At 33.5% G+C, this 17,180-nt stretch overlaps 1 protein-coding gene across 2 annotated transcripts; it reads right to left on the bottom strand.

Moving 5' to 3' along the window:
- Positions 1-424: 424 nt before the first annotated feature.
- Positions 425-8,787, bottom strand: LOC114302413 (uncharacterized). Of its 2 annotated transcripts, none has more exons than XM_028247438.2 (5): positions 8,646-8,787; positions 3,924-4,253; positions 2,548-2,995; positions 1,851-2,149; positions 425-876 (listed from the first exon to the last, which is right to left on the bottom strand). In XM_028247438.2, exons 2-5 carry the CDS (start codon positions 4,224-4,226, stop codon positions 529-531), a joined length of 1,398 nt encoding a protein of 465 aa, XP_028103239.2. In that variant the 5' UTR covers positions 4,227-4,253; positions 8,646-8,787; the 3' UTR covers positions 425-528. The 2 variants fall into 2 exon arrangements, with proteins under 2 accessions (XP_028103239.2, XP_082755843.1); XM_082899717.1 differs by having other exon boundaries at positions 8,605-8,707.
- Positions 8,788-17,180: the final 8,393 nt, after the last annotated feature.

Below are 17,180 nucleotides of genomic sequence, written 5' to 3'. Positions count from 1 at the left end.
ATTGTTGCGGATCTTCATATCAAAAGAATCTTTGTGGTGGGGTTCAAAGAGAGGTGAAGGCACAAATTCAGTTATGGGCCTCCATATAAGTTGCATGTGCATATGTCTAGAACTTTAGATTATTCTGGAATGATCCCAGGATATCCATTCATAGAACCGTCCAAAATGAAGCAACACCATTATTGGCATTCAAAATCCTATCTAACTATTAATTAATTAATCCCCCAAATGGACAACTAATGGGGATAACTAATCCTATAAGCATTAGTTATCTCACTCCTCATCCAACCATAAAAAAGTACTCCTCTTACATTACCCCATTTTTTTCCCACCCTCACAACAAAACCCTAATAATTTCAAATGCTCTATATAGCATGTATCCCCAAGAAACCACATCTCACAAAATGCAAATCTTACCCAATAATTGGAGCAATTCAATGCTTAAACTTAACAAATCAGAAGACAGACACAACGGTAACATACATATTATATTTCAAAGCTTGATTGAAGAGTATGACAACTTGCCATTTAGTATCGATTATATGTTTTTCCATAATCCTCACGCCTCTGGCGCTGGAAGTCGCCATAAGTGTCGTGAGTCCTCGAAGAAGGATAATTATCCATGGCGTCTGGGTACCTGTCCCTCGAATCCATTGCTATATTAGCTCCAGCATAGTGAGCATTGCCTGCAGAGTTATCATAGTCGGGATAACTGGGTTGCTTATAACCACCAAACTCCGAAGAGGAGATTTGCTGGCGTGCCCGTTGTTGCCTCCTTTGGGCATCGAGTTGAAGAAACTCTTCCCATTGTTTCGCATGTTTTCCCCTCAGGATAGCCAGTTTCTTCATGTAATTCTCCCTCATCTCCTTGATAACCTTAAATTGAGATTTAAAAGAAAAAACTGTAATTAATCCTACCAACAATTGCGGCACAAAAAAAAAATTACTTTCTTATAAATAACAATGAAAATCCAAATAGTGGGACTTGGTACATGATAAGATTGCTTTTAAACAATTTTGACGAGTAATAGTACCCAAAATCATCTAAACACACCAATTAAAAAAGAATGAAAAATCAAACCTTGATTTCTTTAAAACTTCTGACCTTCTGTGCATGTAAAACTAAGATGTGCTCAAATAAATCATTAATAGCACCGACCTTTCTTCTTTGGATCTCCACCCTTTCATAATTTTTTAGGATAAATTACACTAACCTCCCAAGGTTTGGAGAAAATACTAGTCCCAGTCTTGATATAATTACACCGACCTCACTTTTAGTAAGGCTAAAGAAACCGGAACTAATATAAATGGTGTGAAGACACAAGGATAAACAAGAAAAAAAAAAATACAATTTAGTATAAAATAAATATGAAAAATCATTTTTTTTCATCCATAAAATTATTGAATTATTGATGAAAATGTTAAGTGTTATGTGCATTAAAACTTTAAGGGAACTCAATGTAAATATGTCAAAAATGTAGGGCTTGCTGTATTTTTTCTAAATCTCAAGAAAGGTTAGTTTAATTTATCCTCGCTATTTTATTACAACTCTACCCTATCATAAAATTCCAATCTAACTCATTCAACCTCCCAAACCCTAACCCCACCATCCTTCAACCATCACCCACAGTCCCTCCCCACCTCCAGCTACCCACAGCCCCTCCCTTGTGGACCACCCATTCTCTTTCCACCCACCCCCACCATTGATTTTGGTATTAAGGTGGAATTTTTACAAAATTTGAAATTAGTTGGTGGGGGTCTAAAGGTAAAATGTGGATGCTAATTGCAGCACCCAAGCCATTAATCACTTGAAGCAAATAATAACAGGATTCTGCAATAGATATACACACCTCACGATGCTTGTAATTCTCTTCATCTTCTTCCTTGTCACGAATTCTTTCAAGTTCCATTGCCTCCCTCTTATATTCCAACTCTAATTCCTCTAACGTCTGAGCAGAGGCGGGGTAATCAAAATTACGGCCAGATTGCATGTCACGTCCTCGTCTTTCACTATCCCATCCATCTGTCCTGTAGGCCCCCACACCTTGACTACGACTGTCAAATGAATTATATGAGTTGCCTGAGTAAAGGGGGCGTGCTGGAGATTTTGAATGACTTGAACGACCTCCAGCTCCATCATTACCATAAGCTTCACCAAAGGAAGAGTACGTTAAGCACTTTGATTCGAGATGTCTAACATAGAAGGTAGCTTTAACTACACAAACTATCTTAAATTCTCATAGTGAACCCCTCTGAGGTATACAAGTCTGGATATGCTTTCAGTAAATCATTTCTTTTTGGAGACAGTCCAATCAATTCAGACCCACCCACGAAAGTAACTTCACAATCGAACACAAAATGCTTGAATAAGAACTTACCTCTTGCTGCAAACAAAATCACAAGCAACAAGCAGTATTACTAAACATTCACAAAGGAATAAAATGAGCAAAAACAACATGGGTAGAATATTGTACGCTCTAACAAGCTACGTGCATGGCATTACCAGCTTCCTATGGACACCATAAATGTATCTTATGCTGTCCCTACCTTGTGGGGAGCCCCTTGCCAGTTTTTGCAGATCCTCACGAACACGGTCTTCCACAACCTTATCTTGTCTGCCAAACCTCTGTTGAAACTGGGATGATTTACGTGGACTGGGAAGAGACCTTTGGGAATCAGAGTGTCCAAATCGTGAGCCAACAGGGCTTCTCCGCTCAGGTGACTTAGACCTGCTCATCCGAGAACTAGAGGAACCTTTTTTTTCACCTTCTTCTTTAACTTTGTGCACAGCATCCACACCTTTTGCCAAAATCAACCTATCCTTGCCACTGACAAAGATAAATTTCTCATCTAATTTGATTTTGCAGCCAATATCCTTTTCAATCTTTTGAATCACTTTCTCTGTAAAAAGTGCTTTTACATGTTTTTCTCTTGCAGGAACTCGTTCAAAGAAATCTTGAGACTTGCGATTTGCTCCAAGAGTTGATGGACACCCCTATACATGTACAACATATCACAATTCCAAAACACATAGCATTTGGATTCTAACAATGCAAAAAACAATAAAAGCAAAAATATACAAATAATAAATTTTTTTAAAAAAAGAAAAGACTCACACAAAGCAAATCAGCAAAATTATTAGGAGGATGTATCTTACATATTGTCTTGTGGAACATATTTCAAAGTCAGCAGAACCGTTAAAAAATGTAAGCAGGTACCTACTTTTAATGCTGATAGAAAATCTATTTACAACAATTTATGGTAACGACTAAAGAGAAAATAAATGGAAGCTAAGCCTTGTAAGTAGTTAAAGATGGCGATATGAGTGAAGTTAGCAGTCCATAAGACGACTGCAAGAGTGAACTTAATATTCCACAGACAAACAATGATAAGAATGAGATGACTTGAGACATGTTCAAAAAGAAAATTCTAACAGGAAGCATACAGGTGCTGTTTGGCAACCCTACATCATGTTCAAAAATGACTCAATCTGAGAAGAATACAAATTCCGACCAAATGGGGATAATCTAATTCACATTTGGCAAGATGTAGACTTCAATCCAAATCCGGGATTCAGATCATATGAAGAGAAAAAGATAAATAGAAATATAAAATATTTATAATAAAAAAAGAAGAAGAAAGAAGAACACATAGATAACTATTCTAAACTTAAAATAGGTGAATCAAGTAGTTATCAAAAAATATAGCAGTAACATCACAGAAAAACACTACAAAACCACAACCACTAACTAACACAATTTCCGCAACGATTGACGCCCCACAATGTAACATAGTTTAACTAAACTGGGGTACAAATAAACAAAGATGCTAGATAGTACAAGAGCACAAAGTAGTTCAGATTTCTATATCTTCTCATAAAGAGTCACTAGCTTCAAAAGCATTTGGAGGAAAAGCTACAATACCTGCGTAAAGTGACCTGATTCGCCACATATTTTACAGATCATTTCTTCTTCTTTCCGCTTCTTCCAGTTCCTCTCGGTAGCTTTAGATTTAGCCTCCCAAACCTTAGCTTCTCTGCTAGTAAAATCAGTTGGGACGGCATTAGGATCACGAGGTTCCTCTTCGTCACTAGAACTTGCATGGGATCTTTTGTTGGTTTTTGCATTGTCGTGTACATTGGTGGCAGTAGAACCCAGAGGCCCAGTATATTCCTTATAAAGTTCACTAAAATCATCATCAATGTCAGGATCTGGTCTATTTGCCATTTAAAAGATGTCAGCTAAATATAACTCCTGCATCAGTAAATGAATTCCAAACTTCACCATCATCAGCAGAGAAAATGGAGATAGCAAGCAAAATATAAAAAATCACAAGAAAATTACAACAGATGGTTTTTTGCAGTGATTTGATCTCCAAGAAGTCATCTTTTACAAGTTTGGTTCTAGCAACAAGCAGATTTCTTTGGACCAAATTATGTGTTCATCTTGGTATTTGAGTATTTGGTTTTTCATTCTCTCTGAAGACTAAATATGGATTAATGGATTTCAAATTCTTAGGAAAAAAAAGATAAAGAATACAAGGACTACTGCAGTGAACATAAATATACTGGCTGGTCGCAGCCATTCAGTATTTACTGTATCATTTTGTGGTTTGCTGTCTAGCCAGCATATATTGGGTGAGCTTGTAAATACAGAATTGTCTTCACTAATTAAAAGGGGAAATATAGTTATCATCTTCCCTCAGGACATGTTTCTACTCTTACGACAACCATCTGTTGTAATTTTCTTGTGATTTTTTATATTTTGCTTGCTATCTCCATTTTCTCTACTGATGGTGGTGAAGTTTGGAATTCGTTTACTGATGCAGGAGTTATATTTAGTAAACGAATTCCAAACGTCACCACCATCAGCAGAGAAAATGGAGATAGCAAGCAAAATATAAAAAATCACAAGAAAATTACAACAGATGGTTGTCGTAAGAGTAGAAACATGTCCTGAGGGAAGATGATAGCTATATTTCCCCTTTTAATTAGTGAAGACAATTCTGTATTTACAAGCTCACCCAATATATGCTAGCTAGACAGCAAACCACAAAATGATACAGTAATACTGAATGGCTGCGACCAGCCAGTATATTTATGTTCACTGCAGTAGTCCTTCATTCTTTATCTTTCTTTTCCTACGAAATCTGAAATCCATTATCCATATTTAGTCTTCAAAGAGAATGAAAAACCAAATACTCAAATAACAAGATGAACACATAATTTGGTCCAAAGAAATCTACTTGTTGCTAGAACCAAACTTGTAAAAGATGGCTTCTTGGAGATAAAATCATTGCAAAAAAGTGAGTCAGAAAGTGACTAGAACATGCCCATTAACCATATGAACAAATAAGAAAGTATATCGAGGACCCTTTCAAAAACATCATTCTTTTAAGATATTTATACCAAAAAACTGTTCATATTACACTTGGGCCTCGTTTGGCAAGTTAATATTTTAGCCAAAAAGCCCAAAAATTAATAAAAAAAGCCAAAAAGCCAAAAACCTATACCAAAAAGTCAAAGATTCCCTTTTCTCTTTACTTTTTGCACATCTTTTCGTAAAAAGCCAAAAAGTCACCCCAAACATACTAATTTTTTTTACCTCATATTTTAACCAAAAAGCCAAAAAGTTACTAAAATAGTCTGTTCCCAAACGAGGCCTTAATAAGTTCATTTTATTTTCTTTTTTTCTAAAATACAAACGAATATAAGCTTCTTATAGTTGCGTAATCGTACAATAACTTAAGAACTATAAACAGTCAAACTAAGCGAAAAAGCATGATTGGCTTCATCAAAGGATCTTTTGCATATCCAAAGAGAGAGATAGAAAACTGTTTAGGCAGGCAATCTAAACTATTTTAGGTTCCACTTGGTGTGTAAAATGTAGATATGGTAGCATCTAGTATGTAAAAAAGTTTTGAAGGGAAAATCAAGATATTTTCTAGAAAACTGTTTAGGCAGACAATAATATTTTAGATTGCACTTGGTGTGTAAAATGTAGATATGGTAGCATCTAGTATGTAAAAAAGTTTTGAACGGGAAAATCCAGATATTTTCAGTATTCTATGGAAAAACAGCCAAAACAAATCCTGAGGACCACCCTTTCAAAAGTATCATTATTTTAGGATAATTATACCAAAAGCTGTTCATAATAGGGAGGCTGCTAATGCCACACCCAGCATTTATGGTGCCACACACATAAATATGAAATCACCTATTTGCCCTTTGAGAGATCAGACACTTTCACGTCTCATTAAATGACTCCTCCATGCATGCATTTTCCTGTCTTCCTCTTCTCTCTCTCTCTCTCTCTCTCTCTCCAGGCCTTTTCTCTCTCTAAAAACTCAATCACTCTGCCTCCCCCTTCCATTTTGCTCTGTTCTTTCTCTTCATGCAACAATTTTGTTTGACTCTCTAAATTTGTTTGATAAATCTATAAAACTCAGAAATGACAAATTGTTCCTAATTATTAAAAAAACTCCACAAACTTAGTAAAGTGTATTCTTGTTAATGAGAAGAGATAAAAGCACCAAGTTATGACATAGAGTCAATCACCACCGCAAGCCACCAGCTTCACTGCCTACACCACCTCCAGCTCCCCCAAAAACTCCGTCTCCAGCAACTCCAGTACCACTAATCCTCCAACAGCACCCTAAGACCTTCAAAATGCACCAACAAACCTGCTACCTCCACAACCCCTTTGAACCCTAAATCAACAACCATCCCCAAACCTCTCTTTGTAAGGACAATTCTTTCCTGACAGTAAAAAAAGCGTGGATCCAGCCTTTTCTGTCGCAGCATTAGCGCCTACCTCATAATAGCACTTAAATAAGTCCATTTTCTTTTTTTGTGACATTATAAATGAATAGAGGCTTCTCATAGTTGAGTAATCATACAATAACTTCAGAACTATAAGCAACCAAATTAAGCGAAAACATGACTGGCTTGATCAAAGGATCTTTAACATATCCACACACACACACGCAGAGAATTGTATACAGACAATCTAAAATATTTTAGGTAGGTAGCACTTCATGTGTAAAGTATAGATATGGTAGCATCTAGTATGTAAAAAAACGTTTCGGAGGGAAAATCCAGATATTTTCAATATTCTAGGAGGGAAACAGGCAAAACAAAGAAAGATATGTTTGTCAATTCTATCACATTATCTATTTGCATGTTCTAACTTCCTTAGCAAGAAAGATATGAGGTATGAATATACAAGTAAAATCAAGCTATGTTATGTGTGTAAGCAATCAACGCAATGTATCTACAATACATAATATTTCCACATATCAAATATATCTTCCTAATGAGACCAATTGAAGTGTAATTTTGATACTAATTAGTGTCGATCAGAATTGAATATATGCTTTTCGGGTCAGAGAGTAAGGAGACTAATACATGTTTAACCGATCAACCTTAATGCAAAATACGTTTTCTTTTAAATACAAAACCAAGGGTCCAGTTATGCTGATAACAGATTGTACAAATGTAGTTAGAAAAATATATACAAACCTATTTTCAGAATGTAACCAAAAACAAATTTTCTCCATAATTTAATTGAAATAAATCAAACTATTATATAGAATTATCAATCAGTAACCCACCAAAACTACAAAAATAGCAGATAAGGGATAAGTAAAACAAGAAAGGAGCTAAACACCTTGCACAAATAAAAAATGTGGAACGATGATTTATCACAACTTCATCAGTTCAAATCTTGAAGAGATAACAAAACTAACATTACACCACTCAAACAGTCATGTGCCTTTTTTGAGATACTAGCAGTGGGTGTAAACGCAAATAAACTTTACGGCAGTCTGATGGATGAGAAAGATGAGTAGAATTTGAGAATCATTTAGCAATTATTTACTGGATGTAGAGTTTTAAATCAACTGAATTATAATTTTGGAGGGGGAAAAAAAGAATGTGACCAGAAAACGTTCACACCAAATGGTTTTACAATTTATACAATGTGTATAGAATAGACAATCTACACTAATATGTAAAGGGAGAACCCAAATTAGTGATGCCGAGGTCGGACTTTTATTTTTCAAAAGTAACCCTATACTATTATGTTTTAACCAATTAAATGGCCTTGATATATGAATAAATATAAAAATCCATGCACCATTAACTCTACTTTTAATATAAAACAAAATAAATAAATAAAAAAATCAATTAATTAATGAAACCATAACTTCTCCTCACTAACAAAATAGTTCAATTATTATTATTATTTTTTAATTTGGCACACAGTAACTGTGACTTCCCTTCAAGTAGACACACATATATAAATTTTAAAATTCAGTAGCAAAGATCCCAATCCAGCAAAAATCCTGAAGAACCCATTTACCTCCACTCCACCAAGTTCCAATATTTGCTAGAACAAGTGTTAGTCAGCGAGAATGTATATATGCGCGTATCAAGTACAGCGTAATGTAATCTAGGGTTTGAATAAATCGTCTTCTTCGTATTGACATGTATAGTATATATGTTAGGGTTTTGCAGACACATTAGAGGAGACAAAGAAACTGAATTAATTGCAGAAACATATTATGATTCAATACAATGACAATCTATAATTTACCAATACGAACCAGATTGTTTGCTGAAAGGTAGAAGGAAATGAAAGATATACCTCAAGAGAAGAGAGAGCAAGTGCGAGTCAGTGGGAGCTCTGCACAAATGACGAACGGCTAGGGCTTTTTTACCCCCTCTCGCATTTTGGATCTTGTACTGCTCAACAAGGGAGTGTTTGGGAACTTGGGTTGGGATGTTTTTTTTTTTTTTCACTAAAATAATAAATCAAGATGAAATAAATTAAAATAATACTTTAAATCATAATTATTTTTTTTTTTTTTTTACAACCATCAAATTAACTAAAAAAAACTATCATTTCAAATATAATTTTTTTAGTCAAATTAAAATAGTTTAAAAAATTAACTAAAATTTTAAACAAGCCCTAAATAAGCCAGATAAATAAAACTTAGAATTAATTACACTTTTTATCTCTTTAATTTTATTTAATTCTTATTTTGGTTCCTATTATTTTAGGACCCGTTTGTTATATGGGTTAAGGCTAAATTAGTCCATTAATAGATAAAATAGGCTAATTTAGTTAATTAGACAAAATGTCACATTTAAACTATAATAATTAAACTTTTTTTCTTACAATCATCGAATCAATTACAAAAAAAAAAAAAAAAGTCAAAAATTTATCCAAAACATAACTTTTTTAACCAAGTCAAATTAGACAAAAAGTTAGGTAAAAAATTTTATCCCAAAAATTTGAATAATTTGATCATTACCCTTTTAAGTTTAGTTTCAATTTAATTATTCTATCTAAATTTATATGTATATCTTAGGAAACTAATAAGCGTCCTAAAATTGTTAATTTTAACTTCTAGGTTAAATGAAAAAGCCAAATTAAACTATAATTAAAATATAAGCACCAAACCGCCTGATTTAAAATATTAGCAACCAACGTAAAATTTTAATAAGAATACATGAGTTAAAAGTGTAATTAACTCATAAACTATAATGGTGAGTTATCATTATCCTAAACTTTTAAGACTAGTTGAGTTAAAAGTGTAATTAACTCATAATAATGGTGAGTTATCATTACAAAAATATTAGAGATTTTAAAAGTTCTATCAAATGGCTCATATGAGTGTGGGATCCATACGATCTACGTTTTATGTGGATCTCACATTCATATGAGACATTTGATAAAATTTTTTGAATTTCTAACATTACTTTTATCATTATCCTATCCATTTAAGACTAGTTGAATGACAAAAATATGAAGGGGACAGAATATCACTGCTAGTAATGAGATTACAAATAATAGAACAGCAATGATAGAGAGCCCGAATTTCTCAAGCTCGAATGGCTCGAATTGACCAAAACAACGTCGTTTTGGACACAAAACAACACAAAACGACGTCGTTTTGGTCAATTCGAGCTATTTGAGTCGCGAATATTGTGGCTATCAAACATTTTTCATAATAGAATTCCCATGTCAATGTTGTTGAAGTGTTTGGTTTTACTGGGAATCTTCAAAGACGAAATAATAAAAATTTAGATATTGTGGATCTAATTATTCTAGGAGCTTGAGTTTTTTTTTTTTTTTATAGAAAATTGGAAGAATTAGGGCTCTGTTTAGAAGAGTTTTAAAAATGTAGTTCTACCTCTTGATTTGCATGCGGTGTTTGGTAGTTTTCAAAAAATAATTACACATCTACTTTTGAAAACTCTTTTCAAGGCGGAAAATTTGGACTAACCAGTTGTCCCTCCAGACGCTTGGCCGGTTTTCTTCTCGGATGTCCAGCCGATTGACTAGAACAATGCAATTATTTATTTATTTATTTTTACAATTGGCACCTGTTATTTTTTATATTTTAAATTAAAAAAATCATAATTTTTTAAAAAAATTTATGAGTTATAAATAGAATTTTGAGTTGTGTGTTTGGTTATAAATTGTAAGTTTTTGTATCAAATATCATATGTCACATCAAAAATTCTTCACTCAATTCCAAACTCTTTTCAAAATTCATTCACCAAACAAATTTTTTACACTCAAATCATAGTTCTAAAACTCAAAAACTCAAAATACAACTCTTATTCTCAAATTATATTTAGAAAATTCTACCAAACGCTACCTAGATTTCTCACCTAGTTTGTTGGGAAAATGGTTTGGAAATCATTAATAGGTAAATGAGAAATTGGCTCCAAAGTACACCATTTGAATACAGTTTTATTTGTTATATTTTTTGGTCAAAATTGAACCAGATTCGATTCAAAATTTGAATCTATTTGAAAGAACAGTCATATCTGCTCTTTGTACCTATTCCATGGAAGAGTTATGTCTCTTCATAGAAAATAGATATGACTTTTTATTGAAAAGTCACCATGACCTTTCTAAAAGCCACAAATTCACCTAAATAAATAAACCCTGTTTGCATTCATTAAATTTTGAATTCATCTTGTGTTTTTTTTCTTTTGCACTCTGTCTTTTCTGTAAGAGAATTTTGCACACACTACTAAATAAAGGGCCTTTTGAGTTGGCAAATTTTACCATCCTAAAAGCTAGTCTTTTTGCGACGACACGAAGTTACCGACGCAAATACCAAACTTCAACGTCGGCACCATTGACCGACACAAAAAATTAATATTTTATAGCATTACTTGAGTCGGTTGAATTTACTGATGCAAAAGATAGACCTTTTGCCTCGGCAAAACTATGTCGACACAAAAAAAGTCAACGCAAAAAACTAGACCTTTTTGTGTCGACAACTAATGCCGTCGCAACAAAAATATTTGTATACTCAAGATATATATATATTTACTTGATTATATGTAATAAATATATTTGTTTATACATATACTTTTATATTAATATTGATTGTATATACTATAAATAATATATATCTCATTTAGAAAGAGATATTGTAATGCAGTGGATTAAGTGTGGTCCATTGGGTTCAAGTTTTCCAGATGAAGTAAGTTTGAATCTTGGGAGCCTCAATAAGGAAATCATGGGTTGGATTTTTTAAAACATTTAACCATTTTTTGCGTCGGCAACTTATCCTATCAAAAAATTGAAACTTTTCGTGTCGGCAACTTGCCGACTCAAAAACCTTTTGTGACCCCACCATTTTCGTCCCTCAAGTTGCCGTTGCAAAAATTGTTTGGGTCGGCATATATGCTATTTGCGATGGCATGATGTTGACTCAAAAACCCTCTTTTCTAGTAGTGACAGTAAGGTTCGCCAGACTTGCCGTGGTAGTGCTACTTCTGCAAGGTTTGATCGTTGTAAAAAGAAAAGAAACATAAGATGAATTCAATATTTAATTAATGCAATAGGGGTCTATTTATATAGGTGAATTGGTGGCTCTTCAAAAGGTCATGGCGACTTTTCAATAAAAAGACACATCTTTTTTCCATGAAGAGACACAACTCTTCCATGGAATAGGTACAAAGAATAGATATGACTGTTCTTTCAAACATATTCAAATTTTGAATCGAATCTAGTTCAATTTTGACCCAAAAATATAACAAATAAATTTAATTTTAAATTAAATAAATTTGGTCTTAAAACCATAATCAAATGTTGCACTTTAGAGTCAATTTCTCATTCACCTATTAATGGTTTCCAAACCATTTTTCCAACAATTTCCTACATGAATGAAATGACAGAAAAGTATGCAAGACTCAATGCAGACTCAAAGATAATTTAATTGGAAATATTCTGAATGGGGATAAGTAGCTTTTGACTTTGAACTTTCCTTAGTAAAAGACTATCGGACTTACTAGCTAATCAGTGGACATAATGCCTTGAACTGTTCAACCGTTTGTGTAAGCCAAGACAATAGAATTCAAACAGAATATCTCCAGACATAGCTTAGTTCTATGGTTGTGCCCGTTTTGGGCTTGGGCATGTCTTGGTATTTCATGAGGACTTTAGAGATTTTAGCCTTATCAATTCTCATAGAAGCGGCCCCTTCACACTCATATACGTGATCCTTATTTCGAGTCTCATAAATACTCCTCTTGAAAGATACCCCTCTAGGTTTTTTCAAAATATAAGTGATCATTAAAAGCATAGCTTACCCTTAGTCTCCTGCATATAACATATGTTCCATATATCACTCTCATCATAGAAATGGATAGGAGATAGACTCCTTTAGTGATTTATGGTGAGTTATCCATAATTCGGTTATCTCTTTGAACCTAGATCTTGGGATTTCCAGTCAGCTAGGTTGGGTTGCCATTATGGCGACTCAAAATTAATAGTCTTTTTATCACATTCCCCTCAGTGAACTTTCTTTCATCTACTCTCTGGCCAAACTTTTTGTTTAGTGGCCGCTATTTTTCCGTTTCACCTTCTCAGTTATATATCATTAAGTAGTTAGTGGATCTACTATATTATCCTTAAGCAATATTCACAACTGAGAGCAAATGTCTTACGGTATTAAGTATTTGATTACGTCGAGACTTACCATTATTCTATGTCACTGTCATTATTGAATTCAAATTATAGACACAGAGGTGTTCCTTAGAAGTTTAACGAAGCCATTTTACTTCTACTTCATTTTTGTCCTAATCAAAAAAATAAGATTCTTTGTGGACCTACTATCAGGAACCATTACTTTCTTCCAAGCACTTCCACATTTTAAGTATTTTAAGAAAAATTAATTTCCTATTAATACACCCCACAATTCTGATGTAATTCAGAATGTAACATCTATCACTTGTTGACTATGGTATGCTTGAGTAATAAAATTCTAAATCAAATTTATGAAATAGAAAACTCAGAATAATTATAATTACACAAATCATATTCTCATACAGATTTTGCTTAAAAACCAAACAATTCAAAATCTCATTTGATTGTATAAATTCTTACAATGCAATCAAGAAAAAATATTTGTACCTCTAAATTAAGATTTAAACGCTTAATTTTAAGTACTTCTTGTTCGAGTTTCTGTGACCTCCAAATTAAGATTTAAACTCTTAATTTTAAGTACTTCGTGTTGTAGTTTTTGTGGGTGACTTGTCATAAATCATGATTACCAAATCATGATTACATAAATTATCACAAAAAACACGACTCATTTTCGAATAAGTGTCATTGTCATAAAAATATTTGTGACAAAAAAAAATTGAATTATCTCTTCTAATTTAAGAGGTAAACTCCTACGTCAATATTATGGTTCACGGATAAACAAATTCTACTACACAAGTAAAATAATGATTGATGACAATTTATGTCACAAAACTCAAAATTAAAATAACTTTCAATTGATTATTAACAAAATAATAACCAACACAAAAGATTCCTTAATCTACGTCCGATTAAGGGCTGGTTTGGGTAAACCTAGAAAAGACAAAAAGTCAAAAAGTTATCATTATTCACAAATAAAAAATATAAAAAAAAATAAATTTACACAAAAAAAAAAGTACAAGCCAACTCACTTCTGAAGTGATCGTGCAATCTAACTTTGTTTGTACAAATTACACAGGCGGGTGCATAAACAAGACGATATTGTTCGGCCCTTGGGGGCCCATCACGGGTCTTGTTTTGATAATCAAAACTGTTCAATTGTAGGACTCGTCGAGTACTATATGCCTATAAAAAATCACATTGATCGGATATCGATAACTATTTGATCAAATCAATTTTGTATAAAAAAATAAACGGTGAACAAATTAACAATTCACAAAAAAACTAATTCGATGAGATAGCTATCGATATCCGATCAACGTGATTTTTTACAAGCATATAGTACTCGACGGATTTTACACATTGAACGATTTTCGATTATCGAAAAGGGACCCGTGGTGGGCTCTCACAGGCTGAATAGCACCGTTCAGTCCGATCTCGGACTGAAGGCAAGCTTCTCCTATACATGTTTTGAAATATGTTGCCCACCGTACTTGCTATAAGTCCCAATCACTGTCAATACGCCTTGTTCTATATTAGGGGTAATATGGTAATTTTGCTATTTTATACAGTATTTTAATACACTTTTTTTCATAAAAAAGTCAAAAAGTTATCCAAAACATGCATCTTTTTCTCCTCTACTTTTTTTTATCAAAAAGTCAAAAAGTGCACTTATTTAGAACACACCAAACAACCCTTAAATAGAACAGCATCACTATTTAAATATTTTAATTTTCCAGTGTTGATGATTGTTTTGATATTGCAAGAATATTACTACCATAATCAAATTATGCATATAATACTCCAAAAGAGATCCATTGGTATGTCATCATCACAATCACAAATTAATTAAAAATTTCACAAACTTTCAAATAAAATTTAATTTAAATCCCAGATATAGCACTGGAAATAAATCAGTCAAAAAATAACACATATCACACTCTTTTTTTTTCCATAAAAGATTTCATGGCAACATATGACACCATAAGACTCATTGCAACTTAATTAGAAATACTAAAAATTAATATGCAAATGTAAATGACATCTATACATTTATATAATGCATCAGGCACCATACCACGAGCTTGCTTTTAAATTTAAAAAACAGGAAAAACTGAACATGTCTTATTGTAATCAAATAAAATTATTAATCTGACTTAAACAGTTAAAGATCCCATATTCAAAAAGTAACAGAAGGCAAAGTCATCCTAATTAATTAAAATAAAAAAACAGAGACCAATATTTGTCAATAGACTAACTGAAAAACAAAAAAATCTGTTTTTTCTCCATAAAAATTGTAATTATTCTAGTCATGTCTGCATGTAAAGACAAAATACTGTTTTTATACAGGTAAACCAATTATTATACAATGATCATAAAAAAAAATAATGAGCACTCTTTATACACAAAGTTAGAGAGATCAATGAAAATTCACAAATTATTATGAAAACAAAAAAAGGAAATTATGTGTACAACCAAAATTAACAGTAACCCAGAATAAATATATATATACAAAAAAAAAAAAATAGTTTCTGAATATGTAAACCAAGAAGATTGTATAAAACTAATTCACAACAATTCTTTTAAAAGCATATAGATGTTTATTGTGATAACCCGACCCGTACTATGCTTAACTATGCATGTAATTATGTGTTTGATATGAATTTGCAAGTTTACGTATATGAATTACGTGAATTGGAATAATATCTGTTAAATGTAGGAATATTTGTTGCAATTTCAACTTTGAACTGAAATTGAAAGCCTTAGAAGTGTGATAAACAAAAACCAACTTCATATTTGTGATTAGCATGATTTATAGAGCTTACAGTGAAATTTTGAAAAATTACGATTCGTAATTGTCACGACCCAAACCCGCCCCTATGGGTTTAGCACCGTAACCGGCTAGTAATCCGTGATTACCGAAGGCCTGCTTGACAGTAAAGACAATAATACAGAGTACAAGGGCTGGCGGAAGCCAAAACAATAATGAAAGATGTCCAATGAGCTGTGACAGTCTGTATGCAAAAAGACTTTTCTGAACATATTTACATTCATAAGCAAAACATATATACACCATATGTACAAACATTCAGAGTACAATACAAGTCTTAAACAGTATTACAAAACAGAGACGGAAGGGTGAAACTGAGACACCCTAAAACAGCCTTAGCTCGGTCAGTCTTGGAACCTCGAGGTAAGGCACAGTGGTTGGCTTGACAAAAAGGGAGTTAACCTGACGCTCCTAGCATTGATCCGGTGCCTGAACACCTACAAATAAATATAAACAGTAAGCTAAAGCCCAGTAAATAACAACCGTGTAAAGAGGTTAAGAATGAATGTCCTTTCAGTCATTAAACAGTCATATCAGTCATTTAGAAACCATAGCAGTTATATGTAGTACATCCAATAGCAAAACAGTACAGTAGGTCCTAACAGACCGAACGATTAGTTGATGGTCATCATAACAGTAACAGTAGTGGTTCCAAACTTGGGAACCGACAAAGATCTCTGTGACAGTAGCAGTAACAGTACAGTAACAATAAATTGCTATGGATACCACAGATACAGTTTACAAATAGGACAAACATTCATTCATTAAACAATAACGTTTCAATAAACAGAACAGTTGATCTTTCAGAAAATATTCATAATTGAACATATCTTTACAACATTGTTACTCACAGAGCACTGGGCTATAAGCAGCTAATGAGCGTCTTCGGATGCCAACCCTACACAGTTACAGAACGAACACACACTAAGTTACACACTCGGGATAGACAAACTAGCCCCTTAACTTGACTTGGTGCGGTTCTACATCAATAACCTCATTAAGATGCGTTAAACTAGGCCTAAGAATGCCTAGGATGAAATGAGGATGCAAAGATGCACTTTAAAATACTTTTCAAAATTTTCAAAAAACAGAAGTCTCGCTCGAGGGTGGCTTTCTTCGCTTAAGCGAGCTTGTCAAAACAGTAGGGTCGCTCAAGCATGGACTTCCTCGCTCGAGCGGTCTGTAAAAATGTAAAAAGTACTGGATGTTGAAAATCTCCGCTCGACGCTCGCTCGATGCGCGCTCGAGCGTGAGACACATCCTTCGCTCGAGCGTAGGTCTCGTCGCTTGAACGTGCGCCTGCGTGCACTAAAAATCTGAGAGCTTGCAATTTATGCTCGAGCTATCATTCCTTCGCTCGAGCGGGGCTCTGAATAAACAATGGTCGCTCGAGCGTG

The sequence above is a fragment of the Camellia sinensis genome, chromosome 12, assembly GCF_055761805.1.
Source record: "Camellia sinensis isolate YWXY chromosome 12, ASM5576180v1, whole genome shotgun sequence".
NCBI lineage: Eukaryota > Viridiplantae > Streptophyta > Magnoliopsida > Ericales > Theaceae > Camellia > Camellia sinensis.
Note: the sequence above shows the minus strand (reverse complement) of the source record. Positions and strands in the feature narration are given on the sequence as shown.